Raw genomic sequence first — 18838 nt, 5'->3', positions numbered from 1 at the left:
GCAAAGAAAAAAGAAGAGCTTCTCACAGTGCGATGGTGATGATAATGGGGGTTCAAGGCAGTGCGGTGGTTGCAAATGTAGTGGTTGCCAGAGGCGCCTGGAGAAGGCAGCAGACTGCAATGGCAGCTTCTAGTTTTTTTTCTCTCCAATATCTGAGAAATTTTCTTCACTGCAGGAGGACAAATGGACAACGAAGAACATGTATATATATAACTATATAAGCAACATAACGAAATAGGTAGGCAAATTAAGTTTAACAGCATATATTGTACAGTCATTTTGAAAGCATAATTTCTTAATACTTTCAGAAACCCACAAGAGCTAAGCTAGCATATACACATTATATTGCCAACAAAAAGTTTTTATGTTTGTGGAAACTCAAGTGTTATAACCGGTGGATTCTTAAATCCCAGCCTACTTTAACTTCAAGTTTCTCTTGTATCATTGAATGCATATTACCGTTTTTTTTTAATTGAATTCATCATTCTACAATGTCACTATTTCATATTATGAATAACAATAATTTAGTCTCAAGGTTCAACTTCTGGAACTAAGAAGCATTTCACTATTTATATTTATAGATGGAAGCATCCGGATGCACCGACAACATCCTCATTTAGGAAGAGTTCCTTGTTAATGTGCCCCAAACATTTGGAGCCAAGATATATGTTGATAGACAAAAAAGAAAATTGAAGACTTCAAGAATCTAGCAGCTTGGAAGTCAGAATTTCAGATGTTAAAAAAATAACACTACAAGTTACAACCATCGTCATCTGTCGCCATCTCCGGGCACCTCCACAATATCCATGTTTGCAACCGTAACATCACCTTGAACCCCACCTTGCTACCATGGCAAACCCGTGAACAAGTTCTCTGCTTTTTTTACCCGAACAATTACTCATTTACCCGGACCCATGATGGAGCTCGACCCACCATCAAGCTCAGGGCCGACCCAAGGGTAAGGCAGCCCAAACCCTTGCTTTAAGGCCACCAAGAGAAACTTATTTGTTCCCAAACTTGGTTTTCTTACAACTCTCTTGGGCATCAAATCACTACTTGCAATGTCTGTAACTGAAAGCATTAAAATAGGCACAATTTCTTCAATCAATAACGTGATATCTCCAATAGACCGGTACACCGAGGAGGGCACTGGCACCACTGTTATTATAAATGCTGCCATAGCCTAGCCCAAGGGTGGATGTGAAGCAACTTTTAAGTAGTTGAACTATAGCATCCTTGTTGTGGTGGAAAACAGTGCTGGAAGCAGAGAGCACGAAGTAGTTACTCCAACGCTTCACCATCTGGATCCACAAAGACGTCACAATGGGCAAGGAGGGCCAGGAACAACCAGAAGCAAGGGCACTCCCAGCAGGGGCAATCAGTGCAAGGAATCGTTCAGTGGCTTTGTCAAGTTTATATGTAATTGTGAGGCTTACAAAAGCTGCCAAAGGCAAAGGAAGTGTAGCTGGAGAATTCCCATCTACAGGAATTAAAAATACTGTCGAAATAATGAACCTTTTGGTTCCACATACCATAATATTAATGCAAATGCTATCAAGCACTCCAAGAACACTGGTTAATGAAATGAATGAAAGTAGAAAACTTTGACTAAAAAAAAAGCATCCATTGTATTAAAAAAAAGTTACTTACTTTTTCTTGAGTAATTGGAAGTGTTTAATAAGTTTTAAATATCATTTGAAGGTACTTAATACTTAAATAATTATAAAGATTAAAAAATAAGACAAATTTTGTCCACCATACAGCAAGTTGATTAATATAATTCGTCCTGACCAGCTCTCTTGAAAGATTATGGATCTTTGTAACAATGTCATTTAAGGATCTCCTGTTGCAAATAAGGAATCTTCCCAATTACTTTTTTTTTTGTATTTGCAATATAATAAATGATTTCTTTTCTATTAGTCAAGACAGTCGTTTGAATTCTCCTTAGTGTTTTAACAAAATCCAAAAGAATACAGAACAAGAGACTAAGACCAATTTACCTATATCAAGGCTTGGGACATCGACACCTGTGGCTGCTAAGATTTTCTTTATCTGTTGCTCAACAAGAGCTAAATTTGCAGCAGGGCTAATCCAGTCAGTTCCATCCATAAAAGCTGGCTTCCATATGTCCCGCGTATCTTCAGCTGAAAAGTAGCTTGCAATGGTAACCAAAGAAGCTGGAAGAAAATCGGCTAGATCTTTGAGGCCTGAGAAAACAAAGAACGTGAAAATCAAATTACACAGCAAGCATACTAAACAAGGTTTGAAAAATCACTATTACAATACAACCCAGTGCAAATTTCCCTAATATATGTGGTTCACTATCAATATTGTTCCGGGGTATATCAATATCAAGATATATCACTCTTTATTCCATTAAGATTGAAATTAAGATTGCATTTTAAAGTGAGAATAAAATTTTCTTGTGGTAAATAATGTGTAAACTTTTTAAATTGTTCCACGATAGTAGTGGGGGAGTCCTCAAGGTGATAAAAAGATAGGAATTGTTTGTGATTTGGACATGACATTAATTAAATTTTTTTTTGAACAAGGAACTTCTTATTTTAAAAGAATAACCGGTGAATTAAATTTGGACACATAAGAATTTGAGTAATTTAAACTGCAGAATATAAATAATGGTTCAAGTATATCTAGTAGTTGATAACAATTTATACTATCATAATAAGGCTAGTAGAAGGCCAAAGCCTTTAGATCACTCAAAATCTTGGATACCTGATTTAAGATCATATAGGGTAGGATATATCCATTATAATAGAGAATATGATAACATTTCACTATTTGCGGGTACCAAGAACATCAATTATACAAATTTGGGATATATAAGTTTTTCAAAAATAGAAGAAGAAGGGATGTGAATACCCGCTATAACAAGTCACAAATATTTACAACAAGGAAGTGTTGATGTATGTTTTAATTCAGTTAGTTAGTTAGGAGTTAGTTAGTTTGATAGCTATGAAGGTTGTTATAGCTACATGTACAGTGTGTATAAAAATAGTAGTGATCATGAATGAGAAGTATGAGAGTGCAGAAGTTTTAATTCAGAATTCTAAGTTTCCTCTATTTTCTCAATCAATTTTTTCATCTTCTCTTATTCTCTAACATAGAGTGAGTGAGTGCATAGTGTGAGTGTGTGTGAGAACTTTATTTGTTCCAACAAGAAGGGGAATAGGGGATAAGTCTAGGACATCAAGCTCCCACAAATAGACTATACAAAACAAAGCACAAGCAAAACATATAACAACACAGAACCCTCGGTAGTTGTGTCTAACAGCCATCTGCCTTCCCACTGTGGCCCTCCTGTGATCGTTCTTGCTTGTTCACTGCTTAAAATCAAGCAAAACCTAGAAAAATATACAAGGATGAGTAAGGCTTTGTAGTCAAGTACGAGAAAGTAAACACACAGATAACACCTAAGTTCTCTAACACATATATACACCTATTGAGTTGCACACCATACTTTATGACTAACAAAATATCCTTTATATATAACAAGCAAGTGTGCTAACAGTCAATATCAGGCAGAAACACATATCTCAATCAAAGTATTTGTACTTACACTGGTCATCACACAGTCTGAAATCATTACAATCCACATATACCAAACAATCACCTAACCCACAAAGTTAATCATCCTATATGAGTGTGATGCTTGTTCCAATGTTAATTAATTACTACTCTTCCATTTATGATGTCAAGCATGGAGTACCAAATAGTATTTATAAGGCACCCTTGGCACTAAGCCATGAAATAACCCAAAAACTTGGAATGACACTAAGCCAGAGATATCACCAAATTTGGGTGGCACTAAGCCTAGCAATGGACACTAAGTCCTGGGATCCCATGATGCATGACTTATTTCAATTTCTTTCTCTTGATATTAGAGATGAGCCGGATGGAATAAATTTTTCAGAAAACACTCGCCCGCTTTTCATTTGACAAGCCTTTTTCTCACCCATAAAACAAAATCATAAGCCTTCAAAAGAAGAAGTGTTTAGGACTAGTTAAAACATTATATATGAATTTTAAAAGTAAAGGATTTTGAATTTAAATTATACCAAATAATATGATTATAAGTTCATATAAATCTAGATATAGATGTAGATAGGTACTATTGAAGAAACTAAGTATAAGATTTTCTAAAACCAAAAGTTGCACATAAGAACCATACATTAGCTTGAAAACAATTTAGACCAATAAAAGACAGTTGGGTGTGAAAAATCTCAAAAACAAAAAATTATTAGGGCTAAGAATTTACAGAGAACCTCCCAGAGTATCAAGAAAGAACTGGAATATTTCCTATAATTTTTCAACTACCACAACTTCCTCAAATCAAGTCTCATTACAACTCCAAGAAGAAAAAACTGCAGAATTCTATTCCATCCCACACTCATTTTATAAAATTCATAATCAATTCTCTAAAAATGCAAATCCACTTATCCCAAATCCTACAAGATCCTTATCAAGTCTATTTTTCACTAAAAATACATAACAAGCATCAATCCATGCCAAACAATGAAGTTTATTATTTTTATCTCACAGCTACACAAAATCAAAATCAACATGGAGTATGCAGTGTAAAGCAATCACTAAAAACTATACAAAATTCAAAAGCATTATAAAGAAGGCAAACAAATCTACAACACTACCAAAGGGCATAAAAACAAACACCTGTAGCAAATACTGTTTAAACCATAACACAGGGTGATGCTGTCTCACAATTCCAGCATATAGCATTAAATGTTTCAAGTCATTCATTTACTTCTAAATTCTTTCCAACTACTTATAGATCAAGAGTGTAGTTTACTTGATTTCCATAACACCTAAGGCAGAAATACAATCACAGATTCAATCGTTACATCTCCTACACACTCCACATGCTAACGTACTCACAAAACAACTCATATGTCTATGCCTAGAAATTTAAATTTTCACATTTTACACCAGTAATTAGCATATAGCTTGGCCAATTCATTAAGGAACTTATGAAACAATTATTAGTTCAAATATCCAGCAAGTTACTTGTTTAAAATCAGAAACTCAGAATCCACAAGTCACTTAATAAATACACTTAAAGCATATTTCAATCTAGCACTCACACACCAATTAATCGCACTTCCATACACATCCTGTTTTGCACCACAATTCAATTCACTTAGAGCAGTCATATACACAATGTAAGCATCTCTCAAACACCATTCACAACTCACCAGTCACAGTTTAACTATACAATTGAATTCTCTCACAACCAATATAATCAGCATTAGATTGAGCATATTTCTCTTAATTGGAAACAATTGCATCAATTTAAATAATAAAAGGACAAAATGCATAAATTAAAACAATTACACCCACTAGTCTCAATGATCACAATTCATATATTTTAAGCATAACCAACCATCAGACTTAGCATAAAAAGTTTATTCATAACTCATTCCCATATTCACTAGTTAGTCAAGCACAACTCGCTCCATTAAAGACATTATGAAACAAATCTCACAAGTATAATCATGTATATAGACCACCATAATAATAAAATACATAATCATCACATGACATATTTTAAAAAAATCTCTTCAAGCAATTGATCAATTGCTTTGGGCCGGGATTTGCCGGATAGTGAGAGAGTAACATCGGTCTCTCAATGTCTGAATTAATTGCTATATAACAATGGCAACACGTATACGTGTCTTACGAATCGTAATCCCAAAAGCATTGAGAGTGGGGAACTCCTAACTCTCTCCGTACGCCAAAACGTACATTATCCCTCTCTCTCTCTCTCTCTCTCCCTTTACCTGGGGGTTTGCTGGGACCTCCAAGATTACTCTGAGACGTTATCCTCTTCCGTGCATAGAATTTTCTCTCTAACCCTTGGTTGACATAAATTACTCAATAGAGAACATAATGACTAAATTGTTCGTATTTTATATAACATATTATTTAATTAACATTTTGTTGTTGTTTGTCTTTCTAACTCACGTGCATACTCTTGTCACTCTAGGATTTTTATTACAATAATTACCAAGTCATGATTGATTCTTAGGTTCATTTGGCGATGAGTCACTCTAGGATTTTTATTACAATAATTACCGAGCCATGATTGATTCTTAGGTTCATTTGGCGATGAGATTAGAAATTTATGATCAAATATGCATACGATGGAATGAGAGTTTTTTTTGTTAGATATATATGTGACACTATTTTATAAAAAATCAAATAGGAAAATCACATATTCATTCCCCCGTATCCGTGCCATTATCATGTCTAGAAAAACCATACTAAAAGAAACTAATCACACGTTTTTATGATAATTAGTCATCAATAAAATTAAAAAATATCCGGATAAGATTTGATTAAATTTAATATATAAGATGCATTGTCTGTTTTGATCCTATTGTAAAAAAAATTAAGGATCCATGTTTCTCGACCCTAAAACGTCGTCGTTTCACGTGTAAGAGGTAAAAAATTACAAATGGTCCCTTTGAGCAGGAAACACGAGCCTAGCTCTCTTCCACTGAACTCTGTCAAATCGACACTATAAGAAGAATTTGTCAAAGACACTTGGAGTTCTACATCAATGTATTCGACGATATCATGGTCAAGGTACGTGATGTTTTTTTATATGCAAAAATTAAGGATCGAACTCGCTTAAAAAATAAGGTTATATATTAATCATGCCGTATTGGTGAGGATTTACTTTTTATGAATGCTTGAAAAAAATGGTTTTAAAAAAATACGTATAACTAAAATAAATTTTATATAACTAATTATATAAAAGTAGATATAAAATTATAACCAGTTTTATAGTTATAGGTATTTCAAATAACTTGTTTATTTATAACTAGTTATATATCCATATTTTAAAAATAATAACTAGTTATATCAAATTATACTCATATTTTAAAAATTAGTTATAGTTATAATAGTCAATTATAATTTATTATTTATTAGCTATGGTGATAGTTGTATAAATATTATAATTATCACCTTTTATATATATATATATATATATATATATATATATATATATATATATATATATATATATATTATATGCACGTGCGTGTCTGAATATATAAGTGAGATTAGTTTGGAGGATTTTTTTTTTTTAAAAAAAATGTAAATTATATTAAACTTAAAATAATACACCAATAAACGAGATATACCTCACAAGCCACAATTAGAAAAAATTAAAAGACAAAAAAATCTATATCAATATGCTAAAACAGATAACTTGTCTTAAGTTTTCTTTCTCGGCTGGTTGGTTGATTTAAGGTTTTGCGGTTATTTATTTTACTTTTATCGCGATTGTCTTTATGCTCTTCATTTTTTGTTTGGTCGGTGATTTATTTAGATGTGGGAATCAAAGATGATGCAAGCTGGTGCTTTTACTTTAAGTGGGGGTATAAATGCCATTTACTTAATAAGACTATTTTCTGCAGTAAAAAAAGATTATTTTCCAATTAACTGGACCAAAAAATAGTTTACCTATTATTCTCGGTATTTTCACATTCACCACCGGTGAATCATTTGACACACTGTAACCTTCGCCCTAGTTTTTACTTTTTAGTATAAAGATTTGGACAGCTGGAGATGTAAAAATAAATTTATGGACTAGTTATTAAGTTTAAGAAATATAAAAATATTTAATACTAGTTAGTTAATGAAGCGTGAAAAAATACTAGCTAGTTAACTATTTTTATTTATATTTTACTACTTTAAATATGTTTTTAATTTAAAACATAATATATCCATTCATAGTGTAAAAGCTTTACATACTGTCATGTTTAAAAATAAATTTTGTCAACTTCATAATAAATATTTTAAAAGTGATATTAATTTTTTTTAATTAATCAATAGTATTATACCGTACATATTTATTAAATTCTTTTAAAAACAACTTTTTTATTTATTAATATGTAATATTATATTTTAATTCTTGGCATACAGTTCATACAAATTTGAAGGACTACAAATAAATAAATTTGAAAAAAATAATTTAAAAAGTGTTATATATATATATATATATATATATATATATATATATATATAAATGCATTAAAATTCTCTATGTAAGAACCTCAATTTTTAGAAAACAATTCTTTAAGTTATTTATTCATAAAAAACAATATTTTTATGAAAGTAAAGCCCGCCTGCCTCGGGCAGTATAAAAAGCGAGAAATCTTCTTAGTGATGACCTAAGGACAAAGTAGTATTGTAAGATTTGTATTTTATAACTAACAAGTTTGATTTTGGTGTTATACTACAATTTAAGACAACCAAACCAGTTAGATTATAGGTTAACATACTATTGAAAATATAAGTAAAAATCTAAAATTAAATTCATAAAATATCTAACTAGGGACATCATTTTTTGCTAATGGAGTATCATTAACTTTCACTTGTGTCATTATAAAATTCTAATAATTAAATGTTAAATAAGGAAATATAATTTGTTAAGTATCTTTTATAATTTTTTAAAATTTTTATATAGTTTTATTACAAGATATTCCATGCTAAATATTGCATAAATAAATATAGTGAGAATACAAAATTTTTATGAAATAATATTATTTCAAATTAACCCTTAAGTATGAAATAAATTTAGAAGAAAAATATTCATTATCATTTACAATTTCCAACAGCATATGATGAAAATTACTTTTTACTAATACCATGGTTAGTAAAAAAAAAAAAGTAATCTTATTTGAAGATGTATTTACTTGCCTAACCTAAAGGAAATAGTTTTGTTCCTATATATCAACATACATTTTAAATTTTATATTTTAAGATATATTATATAAACATGCATTTTTCTATTTTAAATAAGAAAATAATTTTAACACACACACCCATATATATATAATACGCACTAAATTTCAAAATAGTGATCCATATAAAATCAATTAAATTTTATATAGACAAATTTTCATTACATTTATTAAATTTAATATGCATTAAATACTATACAAGAAATACTGATATATAGTATCAATACACAAATAAATAAATATATTGGTATTTTTTAGTATTAAATATATTTATTAATTATTTAGTATTAACAATATACTGATATATTGATATTATATCAACGCTAATTTTGTTTTATTTTAAAATTAAGATTTAATTTGTTCAAAAATATTATAAAACAGAAGAACAAAAATACTCACCTTTTATAGAAATTTAAAGTCATTTTTTTAAAAGACGGTGTCTGAATCATCACTTGAATATCTGACGCACTAAGCTTATATATATAAATGCATTATACTTGGTGATATTTCTTCGAATATAGAGGCACTAGGGGAAAGAAAAAGAAATGCAGTTACACCAGTATCATTTTTGTCACATTAAAACTGGACAAAGCTTCCAAAAGAACTAAAAGGAAAAGCCAATACAGTTACATAACCTTTAACATCTGAAAAGAGTTTCCTTCTGAAGTAGGAAGGTTAACATCCACCTTATGTAAGCCCACCGAATTCTCATAAATAAGATACATCACAAAATGAAGACACTAACCGCCCCGGGCTTCTCTTCTTGTGGCATCGTGCAATAATTCAATGTCCACCCCTTCTGGAGGCAATTGCACATATCTCACTACCGAACCTCTGATGAAGCAGTTTCTTACAGAAAGCTGAAACCAAAGTCACACGTTACTGACTATAATATGAAGAGAATCAAAATCAAATCAACATTAAAGCTATTCAGGTCATATTCCAAATTAAGGGTAACAAAATTAACCAGGAAAATGAGTATAAATCTCCATTCATTCTAATGTTTGATTCTCTCGTACCCAAAGCAGTATTAGGAAACCCTTTTGCAATGATATCCTTAAAATGAGTATCCCTCGTTTATCTATTCTAATTATCGCAGCATACCTTGGTATTTATTTCCTCTACCATCAAATTCACTATATCCATGTCTTTTCTTAATGGCGTACCAAAATAACCTTAATTCAGGGCAATGACACTTAACACAAAATGGGGCGTCCCCTTTAAAACACAAAGCTACCAAACATATGAACTCCAGAATCCTGACATACTATTACTTTCAAATGAAATCTTCTACCTCAACTTTCAACACAATTCAAATCATAATCTACAACTAAATTCAAAATTGACCAGTAACCACAGGCACACCATTGACGCCGATACTCAAATTTGAATACTGATTACAAAACAATCTCATTATTTAACATGTGCTAAATGCTTAAACACTTCACCAATTGATAAGCAGAATCGAAACAACTTTTAAAATTTAACAATACTATTAAAAAGTAATTTTGTTTTTTCAATACTAAGATAAAAGGTGGCCTGGTATGAGTTCAGACCTCCAACATCAACATCACACCCAAGTCCTTGAGCCGCAGGAGAGGTTAACAAAACGACTCAAATATCCTGATTTTTTTTATCCCAAAAAGAAAAGAAAGAGGCCTTACGAATACAGATTATCAGTGGCTACTCGGAAATCTATTGAATCATAACCCCAAAAAATTATAAACCCTAAACCCTAAAATGCAGAAGACTATCAAAGGAAACGGCAAATACAAATAGACGAAGAAGTATAAACCCTAGAGAGAGAGAGAGAGAGAGAGAGAGAGGGATACCATGTGAGGGTACTTTTCTTGATTGACGACGCTAGTGTTTTCGAGCTTGATGTTGAGGTACTGATCAACAGAATGCAATGTTCCTTTGATGGCCAAATCGTTCTTCAGCTCCACGATTACTTCCCTCCCCACCAAATCCTTGAAGTACGAGAAGAACAACTGCCACCACAACCCACCCAATTTTCACCACTCAAACGAAAATCAGGAAACAGAAAACAGAAAACAAAGAAACGAATCTGTACCATGTCTGCACAGAGGGAGAGCAAAAGGGGGCGATGGGAAACAAAACGCTGCTACGAGAATTTATTTAACCTTATTCTGAATTTCTATTCTCCGAAAAATGAATAAATAGTATCAAGATTTTACTCTTGTGCCGAAATTGCCCCGCACCACATTCCCCGCCCAAACTCCAAGAGCTTTGGATCACAAGAATAGAACACTTGCATAATCGGATATCACTTCAATCAAATTTTGATGTCTCAATCACGAGACTATTTTATTTTATGAAGAATAACTATTTTTGATAAGTTGAATTGAATATTTGTATGGTGCCTTATTATCCATGTACCTGTTTAAAAATATGACATTGGAAAGAAAAGGTGATGAAAAATAAAGATTGGTCTAATTGATAAGGAATAAATTTATGTTCCAAAAGGACATGAATTTGATTTTTGTTATTGATATGAGATCATATAAGTGAATAATTTGTAAGTATCTCTGCAAGTATTTTTTGATTCTTGTTCTAACTTTGGTGAGATTTTAAGATCCAACTCACCTAATTTTTTAGTCCAAATAAAAAATGTCATATCACATGTTTCTAAGTTTAAATATCTGGGATCAATCATACAAGATAATGATGAAATTAATGAGAATCTCACATAAAATAACAGCGAGATGACTTAAATGGAGAAAAGTATAAAAAAATAATTTGTGATCACAAAGTGCCTATCAAACTTAAAAGCAAGTTTTATAATTATACTATACTATATAGCATTAAATGCCAAACTTTAAAGGAACAACATGAGAGAAAAGTAAAAGTAGTAAAAATGAGAATGTTAAGATGAATACGTGATTATACAAGAAAAGATAAAATATAAAATGTTGTTATAACGTAAAAAGATTAATGTAATATCTATTGTAAAAAAAATGACAGAAAATTGGTGGGATTAGACTTGGTTGTTATTTTATTATCCATGTACCTGTTTAAATTGTGTATGGAAAAACTAGACATATGTTTTGGTTTCTTACACTTATTGGGGGTTCTTACACTCGTCGTGTCTTTAAAGTTTTGGTTTCTTATACTGATCATGCATTGTGTCACCTCCCCTTCTTTCTTTGGGCTTTAGAAAATAACAAATTGTCTGCATTTTGCCTTTTTACTTTTAGCAACCTGTGCTAAGGTTGCATATTACCCCTGTTTCTGTGTATGGAAAAACTTTTTCATCTCCTTCAAACTTGAATTCAAAATTCCTAGCTTAATTTGGTATATAATTTTGCTTCATAATTTCAAATTTCCTTATTTTCCAAGTTTGCTACTCGATAATCAATAAATTTAAGCGGGAAAAAGGGGAATTTTACAAGTGGGCAGCCAGATATTAAGGAAATATCAGAAATGAAAGGTGTTCACGCCATAATGATTAATGGCCTCATGATCTTGAAAGGAATGATTCAACCACAAATACACTGAAGGCTGCGGCGGCTTAGCCAGTAAGTATTGCAGTATTGGCATAATTCGTAAAGATATAGAGAATAGAATAAGATGATGCCAGTCAAATGTTTCAAGGGCACTTACGCTACTACATTTGAATAATAAGCATACAGAATATAAAAAGTAATGATCAACACTTGCAAGGCATGTTTTCCAGTAAAAAGTGATACTGAAGATATTACAGAAACCTACACGTGAAACAGAACAGTAACAGCAACAACACAAATTACATTTACATCTCTTACACATGAATAAGCTAAGAAAATTAAAAATTGCCTCTGATCCTATAAAAGATTATATATATTCTCCCTCTAACCATGCTCTCGCTATCTTTTAAAACGGAGAGTAGAAGAGGGATGTACAGAAAGCTGTGCAGTGTTCTTCACATATTAGAGCCTTTGCTTCACCCGCCTCCCATTTATGTCACTGCCATCAAGTAATGCTTCATTCCTATGCTTGCACATGATGTCCGAATGCTCAGTAAATCTGGCCACGTACTCCAATAGCTCAGTCAGAACAGATGGGCAGCTTTCCTTCAAGTACTCAAATCCGTCAGTTTGCATCACAGCTGAAGAATCAAAAAGATGGAAATAGTTTCGTTAATAATAATTTTCTGGATGAAGGATAAAAGAGTTATCAGCAATTTCATTCGAATTGCCCAGAAAAATTTACAACAGAAAACTCTGGCAAATAACCATCTATAACAAACGTGTTTTAACTTTTAAGTATGAATACCAAATATTTCACCCCTTAAACCAAAATCCTGGAAGACATATACTGATTGTTCCATAATCTATGCACTCCTTTGTTTTTCTTTTTAATAAAAATATTAGAAGATAAGGAAGCAGAAAGAAAATTTTTAATATTCACAAGAGAAAAATGATTCATAAAGTTTTCTGGTACAAATTAACAGGTGACAAAGACTATGAGGTCAACTTAACTTGGGACAACCACTGAGCTGTTTTTGCATGGATTAATTAGAAGTACATAGAAAATATCACATTAAAGTAAAACCACATGATCCCTTTAGAGCTTAGCATTTTTTCACGCAAGTTCAAACTGGAGTGCAAACAAAGTAGCAATTAACAAGCATCAGTGTTGATATTCAGAAACAAATTTAACTTTCAGACCTCTAAGTGTCACAATCACACACTGAGAGGAAAAACAAAGTAGAAGTTCAGAAAGGAAAAACAAACCTCTAAGATTTTCAGAGGTAGCAATAAACTTGAGACAGACAGCTTTCAGTTGGAAACAATGGTGCTGCTCTGCCAAGGCTAGAGTTGTAGCCACAGTATTAATAGCAACATCTTCACAGAGACTCGCTTCACACATCAGCCTAAGTCTCTCTAAGCCATATCGATCAGCTGCTGCTAGAAGATGCTGAGCCATCAAGGTTGATGCCCATTTTGAGTTCAACCCAGTAAGCTCTTGCATGTCTGGTAGTGAGTCCCAGTATATAAAATGAAGCAATGCCTGAAAAATAAAGAAATGGCACAGCTGAAGAAACATTATACACACATATTGCTCAGCGTAAGTTATCAGGTTAAACACAAAGTCACAAACACATTCATATTAGAGTTAGAGACGAGCCTTGCATAGTTGCAGGATTGTATGGAAACCAGAGTCACCAAGTACTCACCTAATGCAATTACGGAAAAACAAAACCATGACATTCCTTCTAAGTGCAACTATCCAAAAGTAAATAAATCAATAAAGAAAAGGTTTCAACTTCAATTTTCATTTCGAGTCAATTTTCTCTGCATATTCAAAATATTTATTATAATTTATATCATGAGAAACATCATATCACATTCATTAACCTTAAAGATCAATTTAGTTGGCAACATGGTAGGCAGTAGCACTTGAAAAAAAAAGAAACTAGATTAATTAAACGTAGTAGCAAGAATCCATTACAAAGCCAAACCATAGATAATAAAAAGCATCAAATAACTTCTTGTGGCCAAAAGGCCATGTGAATCTGCCAATTCTAAATGCAAATTGTTACATTACAATGAGTTTTCTTTCAAGGTCTGAATTCATGTTTCTTATTCAGCAAATGATATTACAGCTAGTCAGAACCAGCTGGTAGGCTTCATTTACTTTAGTTTGAGAAAAAAATCATGTTTCATTTTCTTTCTTTTTTTTAGTTTGTCAAAGTAAAAATGAAAATAGAAAATAATAACAAGTTTTCATTTTTTTCCAATATAAACTTTTGAAAACATAAAACAGAGTAAAAACAAGATGCCATTTTTGTAATTAAAAATGAAAACATATTACAGAAAACATTTTCTCAAACCACACAACCCCTAAGGAGCCATAAACAACTGAACAAGCTCATAATAATGATCAATTTAAATGAGAAAGGTCCATACATTCTCTATGTGGGACTGCCAGCAAATGAGTGATCATATTGCAGTCAATGATGCTACAGAATGGCATGAAAAAAGGCAATACAATGAAATGTGTGCTTTTTCTCATAGGGGAGAATCACGGAAGAGATATAGATTGAAACAACCCATAGTTAAATGGTAGCGCCATGGCTCCCATGGCAGAATGACATGGTGAATTTTTTGGCGACAGTCATAAGCAATTTGTGGAGGGACAGCTGCTATGGCAGCACCATAGGCCACAATGTGTTTATATGGCAGAATTATGGTCTTCAATCATCCGCCATTGATAACACTGAATACAACTCACTAATACATGAACCAGAGCATAGGAGTGGGTATAAAGAAAGACATATTCCTAATAATGGAACTATGAAGGAAAAACCAAGGATGAAATGCACAAAATCATGAAGCACATGTGATTAGTAGACAAAAATAAAAACCACATCAGGTGACCACATTACAAACAAAAATAAAATAAAATAATAGGAGGCACAAAGAACATTTAACGAACCTTGAAAACTGGAGCCTCCATGTCTTCAACTTTAATACGCTGGGTATTCTGATCTTTCATAGGACCAAAAAGCTGTGCTCTGAAAACAGGTGAACGAGCTGCTAGTACCAATTTATGTGCAGCAAAAATATCACCATTAACTTCAAAATTTACATCACTGCCTTTACCACTTTCCAGCAGTTGTCCAAATTTCTGACCAATGCTAGAAGGAGGTATTGCTATGGTATAGATTTTCGGACCTTCCGTGTGTGACCTCACAACACCAACACTACAATTCACAGACAGACAATCATCTTTAAGGTAGTCTGATGTCTCTAGAGCTGTTCTCTTGAAAAACCGCTTGTAACCCCTGAAACACCAAGCATCAAACGATTAGCACTTACCAAAAAAAGAAACAGTAGTTCCATCAAAAGATACAAAATTACCAATCAAAAGGCATGAACATTTTCCCCACTAGAAATTATTATTCCCCTCATCCCTTTTTCCACAGCATTTGTGGGAGGAGCAACTAGCAAGGGATGAAAGATTTCACTGCTCGAATCACTCCATGGAAACCTACTCCATCAGACAAATAGTAAAGCATACAACGCCCTACAAGACTTACCTCGTATAAAAAGAAAAATAATCACACATTTTTAAGCACATGTTAGCATCTGTAATGCAAACCATGGTTCTAAATTGCGGTCCACAACCAAAAATGCGAGCTGACTGCAACAGCAACAGCCCACAATGGCAGCGTGAATTTCAATCACACGAAATGCTGCAATGCATCCGCAACATAGCCACAATGGAAGTTATACTATCTTATAAATAAAAATATATATACCGATAATTAGAATAATTGTAAAATTCTTTTTTACATTCAGTGCATATAACAATTTCACACCACTATGGCTGCAACTCACATCGCAGCAGCCGCTGTGCTGCAACTGCAATTTAGAACTATGATGCAAATCTAACATGGTCCAATAATGTTACACGGAAGTTAGCAAACATAGTGGATTTTTTTTGTTGTAAGAGACCATATGTACCATGAAAGGTAATAATCCTCTCTAACTAGGTAAAATCATTATGAATGGCAGCGAAGCTTTTATTTTGAGCATTTATTGAAACTGTATACGCAGTATAGAAACTGGAGATCACTGATTAAGCAGAAACTCACAATAATAAAATTTTCAGATCATATACTACACACAAAAAACTCATAAAAATTAAAATGCAAGGTACGAAATTGAAAACAAGATTAAATTTTGAAATCAACCCACCACATACTACCGCGGTATTTTAAGGTGTAAGGCCCGCTTTCAAGAGTCCTCTCGAAATGGCTATGCACCTTGTGCCTCTCCTTCCCACTCTGATCCAAAAGGGTCAACTCGAAAAGTGCCCTAACATCGGTGCCTTCGCTGGCCAGCGCGATGAAGAGCGACACGTAGGTTGCATTGTCCTCCACGCTCTTCCCATCGGGGTAGAAATAAATCGCCCAATTGTACCCTCCGACAGAAAACACGTCGGAGGCCATGTACTTCCCAATCCCGATCCCCTTCGAGAGCGAGTACCCCGTGATCTTGAACTGGTGTGACCCCCTCACCGTCTCCGTCACCGATGTCGACGAAGTGGTGGCGGGCGCCGCAGAGGGGTACGCCGATGAGGAATTTGCCGACGGCTTCGCGTTTTCTCGGAGAATCTTACCCATGCGATAGCCACCGTAGCGGAACCGGCGATGCGATGAATTCGGCCGTGAGAGAGCCGGCGATGGGGGAATTTAGGGGAGTGAGGTCGATGCGGGGAATTTGGGTGGGGATTGGATAAGTGAGGGTTTGATGAGAGAATTTAGGTTCGGATGAGGAAAGTTGTCAGATTCTGGAAGACAAGACGACGAACTTCTAGGGTTTCGATTCAGAGAAAGAAAGGGGCAGAAACAAAAAGATTGATTGAGGAACGAAATGACAAATAAAGGCTTCCAATAACAACAGCTATGGGCTTTAAATAAATTTATTTTTTGGGAGAATATTGATTATTTGATGAGACCTCCAACTACTTGTCTTACTCTGCTCGCTTTCCTTTCGAAACACCTATGTGTAAAACTGTAAAAAAAAATTACGAAATCAGTAAAGAAGCAGTACCAATAGATTTTTATCGTGAGTTTGGAAAAGATTATAATCTCAAATTTAAGTTGTTTTGATGGGAAAAAGTTTATAAGGCCAAAATAATGCATTTAAGTAAGGGCAACATCATCTTACATGTTAATTTTGTAGAATTGAGTTTGGTCTATAAGTTACATTAATCCTCACCTAATTCATTTTTTGAATGTTTGGGAAGATAAGGTGAAATTCATAAAAAAAAAATTCTTCTTCTAAAAAACAAGCTATTTTTATGGATTTGAAATTTGTAACTTATGATTATTTTTTTTCTTCTTTCAGCTATTTTTATATTGTTTTACTGGGCAAAATTTGGCTTTTGTTGCATCCAAATAAAATTTTCTTTTTAAACCACTTTATAGCAAATTTACTCAAACAAAAATAATTTATTATTAAAATAGTCTAATTTTTGCAGCTATCTCAATCTCAAACCATGTGTGTATTTGATTGTTTAATATTTAGTTGAAATTGGTTTTGAGGAAGAATCAAATTATCTATTGAAGATTTGAATTTTATTCATACGAGATAAACTTGAGTGATTGTTACATTTAACTGGGCAAATGAATGTGTGTGATTTTCAATTTATCCCATTTAAGCATCACTTCATTGTGGTTACGAAATTCTCTTATTTAGAATGAGATTCTGAAAAATTTAGGTGGATTTTTTTTTGGGGCAGGAGATTTATTCGGTAGAAATTACTTTAAGTAATCTAATTTTATTATTGTATTTTTAGGGTCTTGATGTAAAATAATCAGTAATTAAAACATTAAAAGAAAAAAAATTATTATGTAAATCATGGGATAACATAAAAAAATCACGAATAAAATAATTATATATTTTAATAAAAATATTTTTTTTTAATTTCTAAAGACACTTGATAATATTTATCTTTTTTACATAAATTCAGTGTAATAGAATTGGGACCACACAAGCGTGTGTGTCTCCGCTGCTACTAATAAAAAAATGTGAGTATTTATTTTTTACAATGAAGTATCTTTTTAATATATTTTTTAGAAAAAGTTTAATGGATATCTCAAACTCTTGTACAACACTTACAAAGGTGAAAAAAAATATATGTTAAATTTTATGATGTGATAAGAAGTAAATACATCAATAAACCAATAAAAAAAATCAAACATATAAAAAATTTGGAAAATTTAATTTTTTATTAAATCGAATCATATTTTGAAATTGGTTTTGGAAATTTATTCAAACCACCAAACTCATACATGTGGTTTATTCATAAATTTATAATATCAGTTATCTCTATTTTTATTTCTCATATATTTTTAAAATATCATATAACTTATATTTATTTATGAAAAATATATTCAGTTAAAGATATTTTTAATGTTTATTTGAGTTATGATATGTAAATATTCTATTATTAATTACTAATATACAAATAAAATATTTGGTGTTTAAATTTTTTTATTATATATTTTACCTTTATTATCTAAAAAAGTTAAA

General features: G+C 32.3%; 3 protein-coding genes across 6 annotated transcripts; all 3 read right to left on the bottom strand.

Moving 5' to 3' along the window:
• Positions 1 to 545: 545 nt before the first annotated feature.
• Positions 546 to 5901, bottom strand: LOC114400127 (mediator of RNA polymerase II transcription subunit 33B-like). 4 transcript variants are annotated; one of them, XM_028362415.1, is made up of 4 exons: positions 5814 to 5901; positions 3271 to 3362; positions 2001 to 2207; positions 546 to 1480 (listed from the first exon to the last, which is right to left on the bottom strand). In XM_028362415.1, the coding sequence occupies exons 3-4, from the start codon at positions 2107 to 2109 to the stop codon at positions 1101 to 1103; spliced, it is 489 nt and encodes a 162-aa protein (XP_028218216.1). In that variant the 5' UTR covers positions 2110 to 2207; positions 3271 to 3362; positions 5814 to 5901; the 3' UTR covers positions 546 to 1100. The 4 variants fall into 4 exon arrangements, with proteins under 4 accessions (XP_028218216.1, XP_028218218.1, XP_028218217.1 ...); XM_028362417.1 differs by having other exon boundaries at positions 546 to 1465; positions 2001 to 3362; XM_028362416.1 differs by lacking the exon at positions 5814 to 5901 and having other exon boundaries at positions 3271 to 5803.
• A 3369-nt stretch (positions 5902 to 9270) lies between these two features.
• On the bottom strand, positions 9271 to 11049 carry LOC114399025 (sm-like protein LSM2). The gene is made up of 3 exons (XM_028361119.1): positions 10864 to 11049; positions 10622 to 10780; positions 9271 to 9649 (listed from the first exon to the last, which is right to left on the bottom strand). The coding sequence occupies exons 1-3, from the start codon at positions 10864 to 10866 to the stop codon at positions 9530 to 9532; spliced, it is 282 nt and encodes a 93-aa protein (XP_028216920.1). The 5' UTR covers positions 10867 to 11049; the 3' UTR covers positions 9271 to 9529.
• Positions 11050 to 12376: 1327 nt separating this feature from the next.
• On the bottom strand, positions 12377 to 17202 carry LOC114399023 (BTB/POZ and MATH domain-containing protein 2-like). The gene is made up of 4 exons (XM_028361118.1): positions 16496 to 17202; positions 15231 to 15579; positions 13526 to 13802; positions 12377 to 12897 (listed from the first exon to the last, which is right to left on the bottom strand). Exons 1-4 carry the CDS (start codon positions 16921 to 16923, stop codon positions 12719 to 12721), a joined length of 1233 nt encoding a protein of 410 aa, XP_028216919.1. The 5' UTR covers positions 16924 to 17202; the 3' UTR covers positions 12377 to 12718.
• Positions 17203 to 18838: the final 1636 nt, after the last annotated feature.

This window comes from Glycine soja, chromosome 19, assembly GCF_004193775.1.
Source record: "Glycine soja cultivar W05 chromosome 19, ASM419377v2, whole genome shotgun sequence".
Lineage (NCBI taxonomy): Eukaryota > Viridiplantae > Streptophyta > Magnoliopsida > Fabales > Fabaceae > Glycine > Glycine soja.
This window is presented reverse-complemented; position numbering and strand designations above follow the sequence as displayed.

Excerpts from the sequence above, each read along its gene's own strand:
- LOC114400127 (XM_028362415.1), bottom strand. The coding sequence starts at position 2,109 with ATGGATGGAACTGACTGGATTAGCCCTGCTGCAAATTTAGCTCTTGTT. Across the intron at positions 1,481-2,000 it reads TGTCCCAAGCCTTGATATAG|ATGGGAATTCTCCAGCTACA; the intron begins GTAAATTGGTCT and ends TAATTCCTGTAG.
- LOC114399025 (XM_028361119.1), bottom strand. Across the intron at positions 9,650-10,621 it reads AAGAAAAGTACCCTCACATG|CTTTCTGTAAGAAACTGCTT; the intron begins GTATCCCTCTCT and ends CTTTGGTTTCAG.
- LOC114399023 (XM_028361118.1), bottom strand. The coding sequence starts at position 16,923 with ATGGGTAAGATTCTCCGAGAAAACGCGAAGCCGTCGGCAAATTCCTCA. Across the intron at positions 15,580-16,495 it reads AAATACCGCGGTAGTATGTG|GGGTTACAAGCGGTTTTTCA; the intron begins GTGGGTTGATTT and ends TTGGTGTTTCAG. Across the intron at positions 12,898-13,525 it reads TACCTCTGAAAATCTTAGAG|CTGTGATGCAAACTGACGGA; the intron begins GTTTGTTTTTCC and ends TTGATTCTTCAG.